Raw genomic sequence first — 18256 nt, forward strand, 5'->3', positions numbered from 1 at the left:
ACGCACTTCACTAAAATCAAAAGCAGAACTAAATGTATACAATGTAGGCAAAACAAGAAATTCTTAATACTCCTTTGCTTTTCTTCTTCGTTCTTTTATAATTTCAACCCCGAAATTGCCTATGTCAAACACAAATGTCGAAAATAAAGAAAAATAAAAACGAAGAGCTATTACCTCTTCGCTTACTTTTTCAGCGCTGGTATAATGGTGCCGCTGGGTGACAGTTCATGTTGTCGTCCAGTTCAAACCACCTTCATGATAGTGTAAATAAGCCCATTGAGTTCACTAATGTGGAAAAAGTTACAAGGTTTCAATACTACGTTTTATTTTCAAATTTTAAAAAACTCACATTGTACAATAGAGAACATTTTTGAAAATAATTGTTTCAACTAATAAAATAAAAAGTACTTACTCACTATTTTTCAGAGAATGCTATTGAGAGATACTCATATAAATACCGGCAGTCAGAAGTTTTTATTCGTTCCATTAGCTTCACTAGCTCCACTAGTTCTGTTCGTGCTTTATATACTAACATTTCAACAATGAATTCCATTCTAATTACTGGATGCAATCGAGGATTAGGACTCGGTATAGTAAAAGAATTACTCCTTTACCAGACGTCCCAAAATACATTTTTGCAACCTGTAAGTTGCATGTAACGTGTAAGTTACATGTAAGTTTTTAGTTAAAAGGTGTCAGTTTACATTTGTGTGGTACAGTGGAAAGATAAATTTCTGCTTTATAAAGTGTAACAACAACAAAAAAATAAGACAAAATTACAGACCTTTTAAAACATTTTAAGATTGAAAAAAATCTGCTAACAGTGTAAGAATTCTGGGTTTAGTTATAAGATAAAAATAAAGGACTACGGAAAAGTTGTCACATATTTGCAGGCCAAACAAGTCACAAAAACTAGAAGTTCATTAATTGTAAAAATGTAACTTCTATCCATTTGGATAGAAAATCAGAGTCAAAGAAGAGTGCCATTGAACGAAATGTTAATTCAAATTAAGTCTATGTCGATATTCAATGAGTTAAAAGGTAATTCTCCATCAGCAAGTGGTTCAACACCAGAATATTTTTTGAAATTAAATATGTGGAGAATGTGATTCCATTTGCGTTGTTTCGATTTGCGTCGAATTTTGTCAGTTCCAATTAACGACGCAAATCGGGGTATTACTGTCCAAGTCTACAACTTCAACAGATTAGGTAAAGCAATTACTTTCGTTTTTATTGTAGCTCAGAAAGTACAAAGAATATTTAAATTTAATACTAATTTTGCTTTTCATTTTTGTTTTTGTGTTGCATGACATATCCAATACATAATAAATTATCACTACACTAACATCCTATCATACTATGTATTAAATAATTTTAAGGCCTGTGTCGCTATAACTTTAATTTCTTATATAAGTTAATCGTATCTTTTAAGTACAATGTAACTTCTGAATAAAAAAAAATCTCATAAATTAATTCGTAATTCACAAAAACACAAATCTGAATCAATATTATAAATAATTCGTAATAAACTATAGCGAAGCAGATTCAAATATTGCTGCAGTGATCAGCATTTTTATATACGAGCGAAATTCTAATATCGAATATGAGACACAATAGGTGTATTGTTGGTATATTAGATATTGTTAGGCGTATTCTTTTGACATGAATTCTCCAATAGAACATTTTAGTTGCTTAAGAAAAACTTGACATCATTGCCTATATCAGTAAACATGACAAATCACCAACGCAACAAGCGAACTATTGTGAACCTTCATTGGAAATTTCAACGAACATTCCAATCATATGTCATAATCATATTTTCTTTATAAACAAAAATTCAAATAAAATTAAAATGTTTCACAAATTTGAAAATTGTGAAAATGTCTTATTTTAAAAATATGCACAACTGTAAAAAATAAATATTTTAAAAATATATACGTAAATATATACAAAAATTTATAAAAGTACATGGAAAAACTATAATTGAAAAAAGTTTCAAATTTTTTAACTTATTAGTTGCATAAATATTCTAAACTATATTACTTCTGTTGTAAAAGAATATTTTAAAATTTCCTACCTTCTTAACATTACTTTTAATTATTTATTTTAATTTTATATATATTATTTATTTTCATGCAATATGTAATTAGCTTGCGTTATGTGCATTTATGCAAGACTTGCTATTTGTGAAAACATGTCATTTGACAGATGGCACCAGTGATGCCAATATCTCACTTAGCGTCTGTAGGCTTGCTGTTTTTTTTTACATGTAATAGCTACCGAAAGCACCTATTGAAAAAACGCATTAGCAAACGACGTACTAAGATTGTGAACTGCCCTTATAATTTTATAATGCATATACTACGTTTACATTTTGATATTAAGAGAACGAGATTAAGTTAATCTGCATTTTTAATCTACACCATTTACATTATACATTGGAGTTTAATTTTGACGTTTCTCTTGTGTTTTGTTTCGTGTGTTTAATAATTTCTGTAAATGTCGTAAAAAAAAAACTACGGTGTTAAGACATCAGCAGAGTTACATAGAGAAATAATCGCCGTTTCTAAAGAGATTTAAAATTAATCTCGACCAAAATGAGTTTAATTTTTGTATCGAAAATCTGTATTTAAACAACTAGATTAGTATTTTAACATCGATGTATGCTTTAATCTACTTTTAATCTCACAATGTAAACGCAGTATTATTAATCACTTTGCGAAATTTTGCTTTACATCATAGAATACTAAAGAAAGGTGTCACTGGCTTTACATTTTTTATTGTGAATAGTTAATGTTTTAATATGGCAATTATTAGGCAATAATATTACATTTGTTTACAAAGTGTCATAATTTGTTTAATGATACGAAAGGATACTAATAAAAAATAAATAATATGACGAATTTATGCAGATTATGTGTTAGTACTGTAGATCCATCGAACGCAATTGATATATTTAAAGAACATTATAAAAAGAACTTAGAAATAATTGAATCTGTAATTGATTTTAAGGTATTGTTTTGTTTAATATTTGTTATAAATAATATGTGCTTATATATGTAAATTATGTCGTGCAGCTCGTTGATTCTTTACCACAATACATTTGCTTAATTTGCGAAAATATGGTAGAGGAAGCACATAAATTCCGAATACGATGTAAAAGAGCTCAACAATATTTTAACAGCCAAAAGTTTAAAGTAAGATGTAACAATGCGTTATCACCTCAAGCAGACTTACTTACTCATGATGATGTCATTGAAGACGTTATTGTGAAGGATGAATCTTCTGAAGTTGAATATGTTTTATCAGATATAACTACAGAAACAGAAAGCAAATATTGTGACACAAATGAATACGATTCAGAAACAAATACTATTGAAGAAGTTACGATTGACGAAGCGGAAATGGAAGTGAAAATGAGTGAAGATAAAGATTTTATTGATAACCATGCAGAAATAGATGATGTTGAAAATAAAAATAAAGAAGATGATGATATGGTTATAAAACAAATAATTAAAGAAATAGAGGATGAGAAAAAAATTTTTAACGAAAATAAAAAGAAAAATCAAATATTGCCATATATGTGTGAGAGGTGCGGTCATTCTTTCTCAAGTTGGAACCAATGTCTCGCACATATGCGACGACATGTCGGAGACAAACCATTTCATTGCACGTAAGTTAATTAAAAATGAGTTTATATAAAAATAATAAACATATAATTTATAGGTATTGCCCTAGCAAATTTGTTACGAATACGGAACTTAAACGTCATGTTCGCACACATACTGGTTAGATTAACTAAATAATAGATCTGTTTCACGAGCTACTCATAGTAACTTTGAGTAAACACTGTGTATATACAAGCGCGTTCCACCAGCAAATTTTCAAGTATTTTTGTGTAAATTTTACTTCTGTTTTACTTATGTTTTACTATGAGTAGCTCGTGGAACAGACCTAATATAGGTTTTTCACATTAAAACAATTTTTTTTTAGGTGAACGTCCATACAAATGTAGTTACTGTGAAAGCAGCTTTTCCGATTTATCAACAAAAGTTCAGCATGAAAGGTTCAGAGATTTAGATTGTTATTACAATAATATCCGATATATAACATTTAAATAAATTTTTTTAATGAAGACTGTGTTTAACACTAAAATACAATATATATAACAATATTATTGTAATTGTAATTCAATTATTGATCTATATATCGGATTAATTTAAATAATTATTTTTTTATGTATATAATGCATTATAGTTAGTAATATGGATTGAATAGTATGTAAAATAAAGTATTGTATAATAGGAAATTTTTAAAAATATTGTATAAATTTATAAAAGCACTTTTGTAAACTATAAATATAAGATTACTTAAGTTATACTGGCACGATTCTGATTTCTTGGGCACATCGCCTTACATACGAATTTCATTACGAACGTCTAAAACTATTTAAATATGGTACACTTAACGACAACTACGCACGCTTTTTAGCACAAGAATTATATATAATTGTTCGTTTATGCAAACAACTGGTGCACCAGATGATTTATGTAATAGTTACTGACAGTTTACATGCAATAAATTCCAATTTTAAAGATCGATATCTTAAAAACTAATAACTGACTCTACTAAGATCAGTTATAAAATACAGACTCCCGGAAAATCGGAATCGTGCCATATTGTCACGGATTTAACTGACAAATAGCTAATCTTTATTTAATTTATTTCGCAGATCTCATACAAATGAACGCCCTTATAAATGCAAACATTGTGGTAAAGGATTTAGATCAACAGACCGTTTAAAGAACCATGCGCTGATACACACGGGTGAACGTAACTTCAGGTAGAAATTATTATTTAAGCTGTTCATATAAAGCAATAACAAAAATCTATTTGAATTCTTTCAGTTGTACTATCTGTGATAAATCATTTCAACGTCGAACCCACTTAACTGCTCATAATAAATCGAAGTCACATAAAAAAAAAGTATCTAGTACATAGCTTGGTGTATAAATACCAAATATTACAACCCTTTTAAAATTTTTTTATTTATATTTTTTCTTACATTTCTTTATTCCTAATGTGTTAATAATGACACGACTTAAATTTTTAAAAAGTATTCTATTTATTTGATATAATATGTATTAATATAAATTAAGTTTAGAAGTGGGTTCTGTGCTTAATATACTGTTAATGCTGGAAATATGTTGTTGTTGTAACTTTTATTGAAAGAAAAGAGCGGCACTTGGTCTAAAAACACGAATGGCCTCGGACCATAACACCATAACACCCTTTCCTTTCTGCTTATTTAATATAAGAAACATATAGTATAAAAATAAATTATAATAAATTTATTTATTAATTCAAGGTCTTGTTTATATGAAATATATTTAACGTCTATATGTAGTATTTACATGAACAATATTTTCATGTTTTTAAATACAAATTTTTAATTAAAATTTGTGTAAACGATTTTAATTAAATATGTTATTTAAGTAATTAAAAATTATTTATATTATAACTTTGGTTTATTTGATTTTAATAATAAACATAATTTACATTTCTAATAATAATATGCATAAGCTTAATATTTTAATATTAATAATTTTTACCAAGGTAATTGTTTTCCATCATATTGGTAGAATCCACCGTTGTGGCTTGAATTTAATTCCATTAATGTTTTAACGATTGTACTTGTGCTTGTATCAACATCAAGTGGCGCATTAGAACCGCCTAATTCAGTTCTTACCCAACCGGGATGCAGAGAAACGCACAAAATCTTATGAGGAAATAAATCTATACTCATGGATTTCGTAGCAGCATTCAGCGCAGCCTTTTATATATAGACGATTAAATTAATATTTGCGAATATATAGTTATTACATTATTACTTTAGAAGTTCGGTATGCATATAGTCCTCCAATATTATTATCTTCGATGGAACCCAATATAGAACTCATATTGATTATAGCTGCACGATTTATACCCATTTCTATGTTTGCACATCTTTTGGATGCTTTCTTCAATAATGGCAAGCAAGCCTATAAATAAATAAGCATATAAAACTAAACTAAGTAGATATTAACTGGACCTTTAATAATTACCTTAGTCAACAAAATAGGTACAATTGTATTTGTTGTCAATGTATTTCGTAGATCTTCTTCTTTAACTAAACTAATACGTGTTGACTTAGGTGCTATACCAGCATTATTAAATAGTACATTTAGACCGCAGCCTTCAGTTGCTTCATTAATTTCATTAACAACTTGATTGTAATATTCGAAGTTACGCAAATCTATACGAATTTTTATTTAAGTAATATTGGTGCTAAAATATATATATGTATGTATTTTCTAAGACTCACCGACTTCGAAAAGCGTAAGATTTGAATTATTGTCGGCTAATTCCCTCAGTTCCTTAGAAAGAAAAATAAATTAATATATTTAGAATTGTTTTCAAAAACGGATATTTATAAGAGTGTTTTTTTTATTCTTATGAACGGCGTAAAGAAAAAAGAAAGAGAACTCTATTGGGAAAGGCTACCCAGACTTCGACAATCTAAAATGTTTTTAGGAACTTACAACCTAAAATGCTTCGAAGATTGCTTAGCACAATCAAAAAAAAATAACCTAAGAATTATTATGGTATTATTGAGCGGTCACTGTAGATTGAATAATCACAAATCAAAGTTAGCAATTCAATCCAACTCACACTGCAGATACTGTAGAGAAGAGAGAGAAACTATCACGTATCACATACTAGAGGAGTGCCCGGCACTGATGCACAAGCAGAAGAAACACCTAGGAGGGTATTTTATGGATCATAAGGATTCAAGACTAGGAAAAATAGACTCTATACTGTCTTTCATTAAAGAAATCGGACTTGGAGAAACAATCTAATCCTACTAAGGGGTACAATAGATCTTTTAGGTCGCATTGCTCAATCCCTTCTTTTAATAATAAGAGTGCTTTTACTTAAATGGAAAACTCGTGTCTGTTCTTTTTGATGTTGTCTATGCGTAGACCGTTTTGGTCTTAATACCTGCTGGGATGGCCTTCTTAGTCTGGTGTATTAAGAAAGTTTTAACTGCACGAAAAATGTATTCTATATATTTCAGGTCGAGAAAAATTTTGAGAAGTTTTTTGCGATCTTAACATGGTCTTGAAGAAGACAATATTTTGATATGGAGAGCTGTTAGTCCTCGTTTTTACTCGACCCCACTGATGTTGTAGGGCTTGATGTTGTAGCTGTTAGTCCTCGTTTTTACTCGACCCCACTGATGTTGTAGGGCTTGATCAACGTATGCAAATTGAACAGGAAGAGAGCTGTACAGAGCTCTCGTGGTGCTATAGGGACTACTCTGTGACACATTCAAGATTATGCTTACCCTACTGCTGATTATGTTATAGAGATGGTTAATATGCGATGACAGCAAGTTAAAAATTGTAGTGCTGAATTTGGACACATTTTTGATATTACTCCTTTGAGCAATGTACAGCAGTACATAGAGACATTGGCTGTAATAAGACTACTTATTGTTTAATATAAATTGCGGAATTTTTTTATTCTAACCCAAAAAGAGCATACATATAATGACTTTTAGCACTTTGTCACGAAATTTCAGTCGACATTAGGACGCAGTAGCATAGATGAAATATATTAATACGGCACCCAGGATTTTATGCTTGGAAATATTTAGACTTCATAAATATTTTTAAATAAATTTTAAATTAATTAATTTAAGCGTTAAACAATTCATATTACTGTATTTAAATATTAGTTAATTATGGAATATTAAAGTTTTATTTACTGTTGTGAATTATTGTAGTTAGATACACCAACTTATATGAAATATTTCGTATGTGTAAGTTTATTTTTCATATTTATTTATTTATTTAGTTATTGTTAAATCTTTTTATAAATAATTCAAAAGAGTTTTATTGTATATACATTTTTTTATTATTATTATTATATTGTATATTTTTAAATGAAAGCAATTATAAAAAAAATTAATATTATGGCCGTGTGCGAGTTCGAATAAATTGATGGTAAATTGAGCGAAATAGTAAATTATGTCGGTATGGCACCGAATGTTGGTATTTACCAGAATTTCGAATAGGGTAAATTAGGTATTACCATTGTGAAAATTTTATAAGATATTTAATAAATAAATTTGAAATTTTTAACCAAAAATAGTAAGTAAGTGCAATAAATAAATATTTACATAAGTGGAGTGCAAAAAATCTCTAAGAAATTTCAATTTACTTTACCTCAATCTACTCGAACTCGCACACGGCCTATATGTACATATGTATATAACTATATATAATTTTGATTTGTAGTTATGTAAATAGTTTAATCGTTCATAAATAAATGGTTAATTGTAATACAAGTTAATTTTTATAAAACTTTACATTTAATGTAAAGATGGTATTTTTATTTAAGTAAAAGCAATAGATCAAGAATACAAGAAAGGTATGTTTTGATTATTAATTGAAAGTCTAAAATTATTTTATTAAATCTATTGTGAATGAAAATAAACTTTATTTTCGTATTGTTTTTCGCTCATCGTGGTGAAAACGAAAACTTCAAAAGAAGACTAGCGAAAATTTGTCATATAAATTAAAAAAAGAAAAAGCAATTGAGCTAACCGTTTTAAAGTATTCTCGTCAACGTCTTCGTTGCGGTAACAGTGTATTATAACTACGTTAAAAACTATTTATTAAAATTTAGCTTGATAAAATTATTTGTTTGATATTTTTTCTAATTTTGCAAATAACTTTCGAAGACGAACAAAAAATGCCACCAGTAACACGTAAGTTAAATAAAAAAATTCTTGTATAAAAAGAAAAGTAGACTTACCGTAGCTTTTGCTAAGTCGCGGCAAGTTGCAAATATGTGCTTTGGTGCGTTGTTTAATTTTATTAATTCTTTCACTAAACCTAATCCAAGTCCACGATTACAACCAGTAATTAATATTGAGTTCATGTTGCAGCAGGAGCAATTTAATATGTATTATTTTAAGTTTATACGTCGAAACAATCTAATCGTCAAAAATTGAAAAAAATGTAGAAAAGCTCTATAAGTGTTTTAAATAATATTATCATACTTTTATTAGTTTTCGAAATTTTCGAACTTTGAGCAGCCCTTATCCAATCACGTTCCGTTTTAAATGAGATATAAAAGATTAATGAGAAATTTTGAAGCGCTTGAATTGTTTTATTATGTTTATTAATATATATTAAATTATTTTTAAAGCATGATAAAACATTTAATAATATTTAATACTCTAATTAAATAAATTATATTTAGCACGAAGTGCGTATAAAGCTAAAATATATGAAAGTAAGAAGTAGCGGCTACCGGTAGTCGCCTCCTCCATGCTTCGCATTTCATTCGTGTTTGCATTTAACTGTGAATGGCCGATGTTTTAATGTTTTCATTTCAATTGACAAAAGAATTGTGATCAACTCGTTTAGTGTTTTTGACAAACATATTTTACATTTATCAAAAAGTTTTAAAACATTTTGAAGTAATGTCATATTTTTTGTGTTGGAACTCCAAAGTTGCTTTAAAGGTAGTGAATTCTGTGACGTCTATGGGAGCAGCGAACACTAACAGATTTTGGAGCAGATATATGAGTGGAAGAGCAAAAAAATTAGTTCGTAAGTGTGAAAATGTACATTAATAGCATCAAATCATATGAGGAAGTGTATTTAGATTGTTTACTGTGTAATTGATTGTGTTATATCAATTTTAATTTCACAATTTGCAAAGCATTCGATACATTGATAACAAGTTCCAATATTTATGGCCTTTATTATTCACGATATGTATGTAACTTACTTTAATTATGTAATAAGCAAGATTTAGTGAATTTTTCAATTTGTTTTATTTAAAATACAGTTTATAATATTTGCTGAATCATTTGTCTGCTGGCCGCGAATGTACATTTCTAACCATATTTACTATGTTGAATACGATTACATATTTATAAATTATTTCACCACGCCGTTGACGTTTCCAATAAGAATTTTATTTTGTTTAATCCGAAAAAAAAAACTTATAAAAAGTGGTCAGACTAGAAAAATGCCGCATATATTTTTTATTCTCATGTTTCTTTTGTCTTTTTCTTTCGTGTTGCTATTGTTGCATTTACTGAACGCATCTGTTGCTTCCACTTTCTTATATCTTACTACGTGCTTTTAGCTGAACATCAAGTTTTTGCAAAAATATTTGCTACAAAATTGAAATACTCGTTTCTTTCTTCTGTTTATTGTGTCATCACAATTATTTAAAAATAATTATAATTTTTAAAGTATTTATAAACAATTTGAATAATTTTTGAAACCATTTGTTGGTTATTATATAAAATTGTTGTATCGCACATTTTTGTTAATTATAGTAATTTGATGGGTGCAAAATTTTCATAAGATTTATGTATCATCATATAAATAAATATAGTTCTCTGTTGTTAACTCTCTGTAAATAAATAGTTTTTAACAAGGTAATTGTAAATGTTATCAGTTCCCTTTTAAGATTGTACAAATGATTATATTAATGACTGAGAACCATAAAGTATTTTTTTATTTCAACTTTTCAATGAAAGATAAACTTAACCATGCGGTTGACATTAGCGAAAGTCTGTTAAAATTCTGCCTGCTAACTAGATTAACCGTAAAATAATTTATATTAAGATGTATACAATCAGAGATCTTCAGCAAGGACTTCAATGTGTCCATTGCAGTTGGATATGCATTACATCCTTGCTTTTAGGTACAAACATTCACTCGTTAGTAATTCATTCGCTGGTTTGCTTTTCACAAATAGCAACTTTCTGCTTTGCCTTGACAGGTTTGGTACAAAAGTGACATGGAGAAAATTAATGTTTAGTTTACAAATTGTTTCAACATAGAAATTTATTTATATTTTTATGTACTTAAATTTACTTAATTGATATTTACCAGTACGTTCATTATCATGTGTACCTTTACCCAGTGATATCAAATATCAGAACGCGCCCTTTGCCTATGTGGTTTTCAACACCTTTTGTGGCGGGACTATTATAGTTAGGGAATCTGGCACTGTGGTCGTCGGGTCTATTGTGCCCCCTTCTAGCTTTAGAGTAATTATATAAGTCCTTTTGCGTCAATAAAAAGTAGTATAAGTATAATATACTTTACAGAGTTTTATTGCCTCTTCCGTAAGAATATACATTTTTGGGAGCCTATTTCGCAGTGCATGCTAAGAGTACATATGTGGTTGACTCCTCATTCTCTTCACGGAAGTTACAGTTTGCATCCGTATATGTACCCAGTCTCGTAAGGTGGTATTTTGGTTTACAGTGCCCTGCTAGGATTTGTGTGATGATTCTGAGTTTTTCTATTGATAGCTTTGATAGGTGGCGGGACTAATATGTATATTAAAAATTATAATCATATATACCTAATATATATAGTTGAGTAATTACAGTGTCTTCTAAGAATATGAAAATCCGCCAACAATCATTTCAAAATATTATTTAATGCAATTAGAATAAATTAATTGAGTCTCGTTGAACTTATTAATTGACTTAGCACTTGCCGAGGCTAATTTATCTGTGCAATAGGTAGAACGTGGTGTCAGCATTTCTCGTTATATTTATTTATTAAAAATTTAAAAAAATAGTTCTTGAAACATCGTACTACCAGTGGTGACAGCTCAATAATATCAATATACTATAATTAAAACAACCCAACAAAATACTTTTTTTTTTTAGAAAGTTAATTACCTTGTTTGTGAATATAGTTGTAAATATAGTTGAGTTGATGTCTGTATGGTAGATAATGGAGAGAAACTACAATTTAAGCATAAAATCTTAGATTGTGTGAGATTTTTTTATGTTTTGTTTATAATTACATTTTTCTGATCCTTAATAATATGTTTTTACTTTTTATTTTGTAACACAATACAAAATAATTTAAAATAAAATTGCTATATATTTAAAAGTAACTCATAAACTAAAGGGACTACTAAGCATTCACAGATTTAGTTCGATTGTGAAGCTTATTTAAGATTGGCCCGAGTCAAAGTATAAACAATTTTAACAACCCTCGGCCGTAGACCATGGCCAACAAGCCTTGGCAGCGTCTCATAAAGCTCGTGTGTACCAAAAATGGTTAAAAAATCATGTTGCACATTTCATTTCATTCACACCGATGGCTTACGAATCTGCCAGATGCAAAACAGATGGACTATTCCATCTAGGCCATTTTAGAGAGCAAGGTGAAGACTAAAAAAGTCAGTATTTATGCGCTGAAGAAAGCCATTGTTCGGGAATGGGTAAAAATATCGAAAGACCTCATTCGTCAAAAGGTGACCTCATTCGAGCTAGTGTGAATGGATTCTGAAATTTTGATTATTTCCACAAATGTTGGTAAATGCCCGCAGATTCTATATAAAAATTGTTATTATTTCATCAATTATTTTAACCTCCATTCAATTTTTACCAAAATGAATCATTTCTTCCATAATAATGAAAGTCGAAGGTCCAGCTATGGCTGCCAAGAAATAAAGATATTTAGTATACTAATTAAATTTTGTTATCCTTTATAGTAATTATTCAAGGTACTTTTTACGAAGTTTATGTTGTATTTATTTTGTGAATTAACATATTGTATACACAGTACCTCCTAATAGCTTTGATGAACTCATAGTTAAGAGTTTTTTTCTTATTATATTAATTAAATCATTCGACAGTTGTATTTTATTTCTATGTTGATCCATATGGTTTAAAATTTTATTGTTTTACGTTGCCATAGAAAATCCAACAAATGGCCATAACACTAGGATAGCAACATATGTTATAGTTGTGTGTGAATAGCTGTAATAACAATTCGCAATTAGAAGCACTTCGTACTCTATGTGCTCGTAGAGATAGATTTGTTTAATTAGATATCCTTTCTTATCGCAAACAAAACAAGCCCTCAAAACGTACTTAACACGTGTGCTTGCTCTACTATATCTTGTGCTTGTGTTTAATTTTTATAATTAATAAAGCAAATGTTAGAGTGACAATCAGTAAAGCCACAACCATAAATTAAGTAAATATCAATAAAGAAAATAGTCGGGTCTAACTGACTTGACTGACTATCCGTAAATCAAAAATCTAAGGCACGCAGTGAACTATTTCAAATATACGAGCAAATAAATGTGATTAAATTGCAAATATCTGCGATATCATGTTTAATTCATATTATTATTTTATTATTCCAATTGCAGCAAGACATGCTTTCCTTTCCCTTCGCCCACTTGGGTTGACTTCAGTGTACTTGCTCCATTAAAATCAATATTTGCAATAGCTTTTTATGATTCTTCAGAGGATTCGTAATTGGTGGCATAGAAAATTAAAGAACTCATTCGTGTATAAACTGCAGTACGTTGAACATAGAGTAAATTTGCTTTTGTGTAGTAAGTCAAGTTTCTTGGTGAATTTTTGAGTACGTATGCGTATTTTTGAGATTTTATCTGCTTCTGAGGCAAAATCTTTGCGTGATCATCGACGTTCAATTTATCAATCAGACTATATTGAGATACGTTTGCGGGCAAACTCAGAAGAAATGTCAAGGTCAGAGAATGGAGATGCTGGTATGTTACCGCTTACGTTGTAGTAAAATCTAGAAAATATACCGATACTAAATCTAAATTACAAAGAGAATATTGCCATACAGATATACATATATGTGTAGCGCCGTATACTGTATAACTATTTATATTTTTGTATTTAATTTAGGTTTAATTAGTATAATTTCTAGAAATTTCTGTTTGTGTGAGTAATGCACTCACTAACAGCTATTCTATTTCTATTATTTATATAGTTTTCTTGTTTTTGATTAATTATCTAAACACTTCAATTTGTGCATTTTAGTTGCCTCAATTACTAATTAGTATTAGTTTGATAACAAATTAACTGCCATGTCATTTGTTTCAACTTCATTATCTGCAAAATAAACATGCAAACACTGTGGACTTTTATTAAATGCAATATTATGTATTTTAATATTTCTAGAGAAAAACAAACAAAACAAAACAATGACGCAGCTAATTGTAGACGTACTGTGACGTCATTTATTACTTGACAATTTTTTTTTATACATTCCATGTCCATTATTAAATTTGTTTTTGTTTATTAAACTTAATTAATTTTCTGTCGTAGTAAAATTGTCTACATGCCAACTAATAATTTGCAGGTTACTTCTGAAGTCACACATGCCAATTATATTAAATCGAATTTATATGATAAATATCTTTATTTCTTTATATGTATAATAAAAAACTACTATATTTTGTTTAAATTATTTTACAAGACACAATATATAAGGCAATTGGTATTGCTTTACTACAGCGAAGAATTGTGCATATCACCGGATGCTATGGAAGGAATAGTCTATTATGTACAGCATTGAATCATACAAGGTACATTTACTTGTAACTATGCAGTACACTTGAGAGAAAACTTCGGAAAACCCAAAGTTATTAATCAGTTTCAATGAAAAAAATTATAGATAATCGTTTAGGTTATTCAAAAGCAGGTCGCACGCTGCGTGCGGGTCGAATTTATGACACACAAGATCTGGGTTCAAATCCCACTAAGGTCTAAACACGTTTTATAAAAAATCTTTAAAGAAATTCTTTAATTGCTACTACAAAATCTGGAGAGGTGAGGTAAATTTATCTGGCATCGTTAGGAACCAACAAGTCTATGCGTAGCTTATGGCCAGATAGATAAAACCTTCCGTTCTTTCATAAACTTTCTTTCTTTCTAACCTGGTTTTAAATGGTATTAACCTTAAGTTATTCAAAAATATTTCCCATTTGCTGTGGAGAATCGTACAATAAGATGCACCTATTTTTTTATTTATTTTTTATTATTTTTTTTTCAATAATTCTCGATATTACTCTTGCAAACCATTAAGCGCTACTTATAGCCTATCTATTTGTGATTCATTCATGAGATCTATTATAGAATCAACGTTGTTTTTCGGATCTATTAAATTTATTATAAATCTATTCGTTTGATTGCAATTTATAGAAATTTCATGTTTCTTCACATTTAAATCAATATTGATTTCGGTTTTATTAAAAATTGGTAATCTCATTCTGAAATCTATTTTTATTGAATTTATCTTAATGTTTTAACGACTGGAAATTATTTAATTCTATAACATTTAACGTATTTATCTTAAACGCACTATAATATTCTGTATTACTAAAGATATTGCAGCTTATTTATTAGAATAAAATCTATCAGTTATTCAATAAAATTTTTTTGTTATTATTTTTTTTTGTTGTTGATTGAATATTTAATTAAAAATAGTTTTATGAATCATCATCAAACCTGTTTTTTTTTTTAAATAAATTTAGAAACAAAAGTAATAATTTTACAATAGAGTTAACAAAAGTTTTCATTTTCTCACTGCAAATGAAAAGATCTTTCGAACTTATATATTTGATTTTAATAGGACTAATTAATTAAATAATAACATTTAATTATTTATTAATAATTCATAAAATTTCTGTTAATTTATCTAATTGTATGAGTTTGTATATATATTTATAAATTTTTTTAGTTTATAAAATATACATAAACAATAATTGAGTAATTATTAATAACATTTACCTGATCTTTTTATTTTGGTTTACAGATCAATACGAATATGATTTAATTGTGCTCGGAGGCGGTTCAGGCGGTTTAGCATGTGCTAAAGAGGCTGTAGTTAATGGTGCAAAAGTGGCATGCCTGGATTATGTTATACCAACTCCAATCGGCACAAAATGGGGTATTGGTGGTACTTGCGTTAATGTTGGCTGCATACCAAAAAAATTAATGCATCAAGCAGCGTTACTTGGTGAATCTATACATGTAAGTTATATTATTTTAAATATATTGAAATTGATTTATTTATAATATATTACTCCCTTGTAGGAAGCCGAATCTTACGGTTGGGAAATTCCAGATTCACAGAAAATCAAACCAGATTGGGGTAAATTAGTGCAATCAGTACAAAACCACATTAAATCTGTTAACTGGGTGACTAGAGTCGACTTAAGAGATAAGTAAGTCATTTATTTTTCAAATGTTAATTATAAAAAAGATAAATAATATATAATTTTGAATTTGTAATTAGGAACGTCGAATATGTTAATGGATTAGGCTCTTTCGTGGACCCACATACAATTTCAGCAAAACTTAAAAATGGTAGCGAACGCTTATTAACAGGACAGAATATAGTAATTGCTGTCGGAGGTCGTCCACGTTATCCTGAAATCCCCGGCGCTGATCTTGGCATTACAAGTGATGATCTGTTTAGTTTAGATCACGCACCAGGCAAAACACTTGTTGTTGGAGCAGGCTGTAAGATGATAATTATATTAAGAAATATAAAATATAAAACGAATAAAAATTTATTTCGTTGTAGATATTGGTTTGGAATGTGCAGGATTTCTAAATGGACTTGGTTATGACGCGACTGTTATGGTGCGATCAATTGTCTTACGTGGTTTTGATCAACAAATGGCAAATATAGTCGCTGATGCTATGGTAGAACGTGGTATTAAATTTCTACACAAAACTATTCCGAAAGTTGTTTGTAGAAATGGAAACGGCCGCTATCTAGTAAAATATTATAACACCGAAACTGATGTTGAATCATCTGATGAATTCGACACTGTTTTATGGGCAATTGGGCGTAAAGGTTTAGTTAATGAACTTAATCTTTCTAACGTTAATGTAGAAACAAAAGCAGATAAAATTATTGTAAACAATGCTGAAGAAACAAACGTGCCTAATATTTATGCAGTTGGAGATATTATTCATGGTAGACCAGAATTGACACCAGTCGCTATACACGCTGGTCGTTTATTAGCGCGACGTATATTCGCTGGTTCAACACAAATAATGGATTATACAGATGTTGCAACAACTGTTTTCTCGCCATTGGAATATGCTTGTGTTGGCATGGCTGAAGAAGATGCTATTAGGCAACATGGTGAAGATAATATTGAAGTATTCCATGGATTTTACAAGCCAACAGAATTTTTCGTACCACAAAAGAGTGTACGTTATTGTTATCTGAAAGCTGTTGCTCTACGTAGCGATGATCAAAAGGTTCTTGGATTACATTATATTGGACCTGTAGCAGGTGAAGTAATACAAGGATTTGCAGCGGCTGTTAAGTAAGTTATTACAAAATTATTTTAATTATATTTTTAATTGATATATGTATTTTATTCAATATTCTAGATCTGGTCTAACCATGAAAATTCTCTTAAATACTGTTGGTATACATCCAACTACTGCTGAAGAATTCACTAGACTTTCCATAACTAAACGTTCAGGATTGGATCCCACACCAGCCACTTGCTGCAGTTAAACTTTTAAAACTTTTTAATTTATTGTAATCATTCAAATACTTAAACATCCGCGCTCAGTAAAAACAAAATTCAAACACCAACTTGTTAAACTATGAATAATTGATTTATGCTTATTGTATTCTTACTCACATAAATTTCATACAAATTCAATGAATATGAGTTTTTTAAACTCTTGAACTATAAGAAGATGCATAGCATTTTAATTATTAATGTTTGATGAAAAATATAATTTTTCAATATTACACCAATCATAAATTAAAATACAAAATTTGTAATCGTACTAAAACACAAAAGAATTTATAAATAATAACTAAAGTTGCTGTTTTAATAAAATTTAAATAGAAACGAAGTAATATTTTTATGTATTAACGGGAGTCGTATATAAGTTAATTGTTTAATGATAGTTCTCGTGGGGGGAACTATCACCTCCAAATAGCGTATCTGATTAACTCAAAATTAGTTTAGGAACGCTTTGAACATTTTCGAACCTTATCTGAAAGGAAGTCTGCGATAATTTCCATACCGAGATATCAAGGCGAAAAAAAAACAAACTTTTTATCCAAAAAAAACCCCTTCAGAAAACCCCTTCATTGGATCAAAATCTCTCTGTAGTGGTACACAATAGGATTAAAAATAGAATTCACAACTGACATTGGACATAGTAGACTCAATTACCACTTAAAGAAGTTAAGACTGCTCAAGCAGCAAGCAATCAAGCATGCGGTTTTTTAATTTCTCGCTACGGTTAAATGCCGAATAAATAATTTGAAAGATTGGACTTTACTTTAGAACTAGATATTCTATATAAAATTAATTCCACAGCAGTGCACAGATTTATAAATAG

At 29.1% G+C, this 18256-nt stretch overlaps 3 protein-coding genes across 5 annotated transcripts; 2 read left to right on the forward strand and 1 right to left on the reverse strand.

Moving 5' to 3' along the window:
- Positions 1-2837: 2837 nt before the first annotated feature.
- LOC119671097 (transcription factor Ouib-like) lies at positions 2838-5393 on the forward strand. The gene is made up of 6 exons (XM_038081606.1): positions 2838-3012; positions 3078-3673; positions 3727-3788; positions 3994-4066; positions 4733-4843; positions 4908-5393. The coding sequence occupies exons 1-6, from the start codon at positions 2896-2898 to the stop codon at positions 4999-5001; spliced, it is 1053 nt and encodes a 350-aa protein (XP_037937534.1). The 5' UTR covers positions 2838-2895; the 3' UTR covers positions 5002-5393.
- Positions 5394-5583: 190 nt separating this feature from the next.
- LOC119671099 (C-factor) lies at positions 5584-10272 on the reverse strand. 2 transcript variants are annotated; one of them, XM_038081610.1, is made up of 7 exons: positions 9847-10272; positions 9110-9147; positions 8863-9043; positions 6365-6416; positions 6105-6295; positions 5892-6041; positions 5584-5833 (listed from the first exon to the last, which is right to left on the reverse strand). In XM_038081610.1, the coding sequence occupies exons 3-7, from the start codon at positions 8986-8988 to the stop codon at positions 5609-5611; spliced, it is 744 nt and encodes a 247-aa protein (XP_037937538.1). In that variant the 5' UTR covers positions 8989-9043; positions 9110-9147; positions 9847-10272; the 3' UTR covers positions 5584-5608. The 2 variants fall into 2 exon arrangements, with proteins under 2 accessions (XP_037937538.1, XP_037937537.1); XM_038081609.1 differs by lacking the exon at positions 9847-10272 and having other exon boundaries at positions 9110-9273.
- LOC119671098 (thioredoxin reductase 1, mitochondrial) lies at positions 8632-17657 on the forward strand. Of its 2 annotated transcripts, none has more exons than XM_038081608.1 (6): positions 8632-8815; positions 15684-15901; positions 15965-16095; positions 16167-16393; positions 16458-17214; positions 17282-17657. In XM_038081608.1, exons 1-6 carry the CDS (start codon positions 8800-8802, stop codon positions 17409-17411), a joined length of 1479 nt encoding a protein of 492 aa, XP_037937536.1. In that variant the 5' UTR covers positions 8632-8799; the 3' UTR covers positions 17412-17657. The 2 variants fall into 2 exon arrangements, with proteins under 2 accessions (XP_037937536.1, XP_037937535.1); XM_038081607.1 differs by lacking the exon at positions 8632-8815 and adding an exon at positions 9442-9665.
- The last annotated feature ends 599 nt before the right edge of the window (positions 17658-18256 follow it).

This window comes from Teleopsis dalmanni, chromosome 1 (genome assembly GCF_002237135.1).
Source record: "Teleopsis dalmanni isolate 2A chromosome 1, ASM223713v2, whole genome shotgun sequence".
Lineage (NCBI taxonomy): Eukaryota > Metazoa > Arthropoda > Insecta > Diptera > Diopsidae > Teleopsis > Teleopsis dalmanni.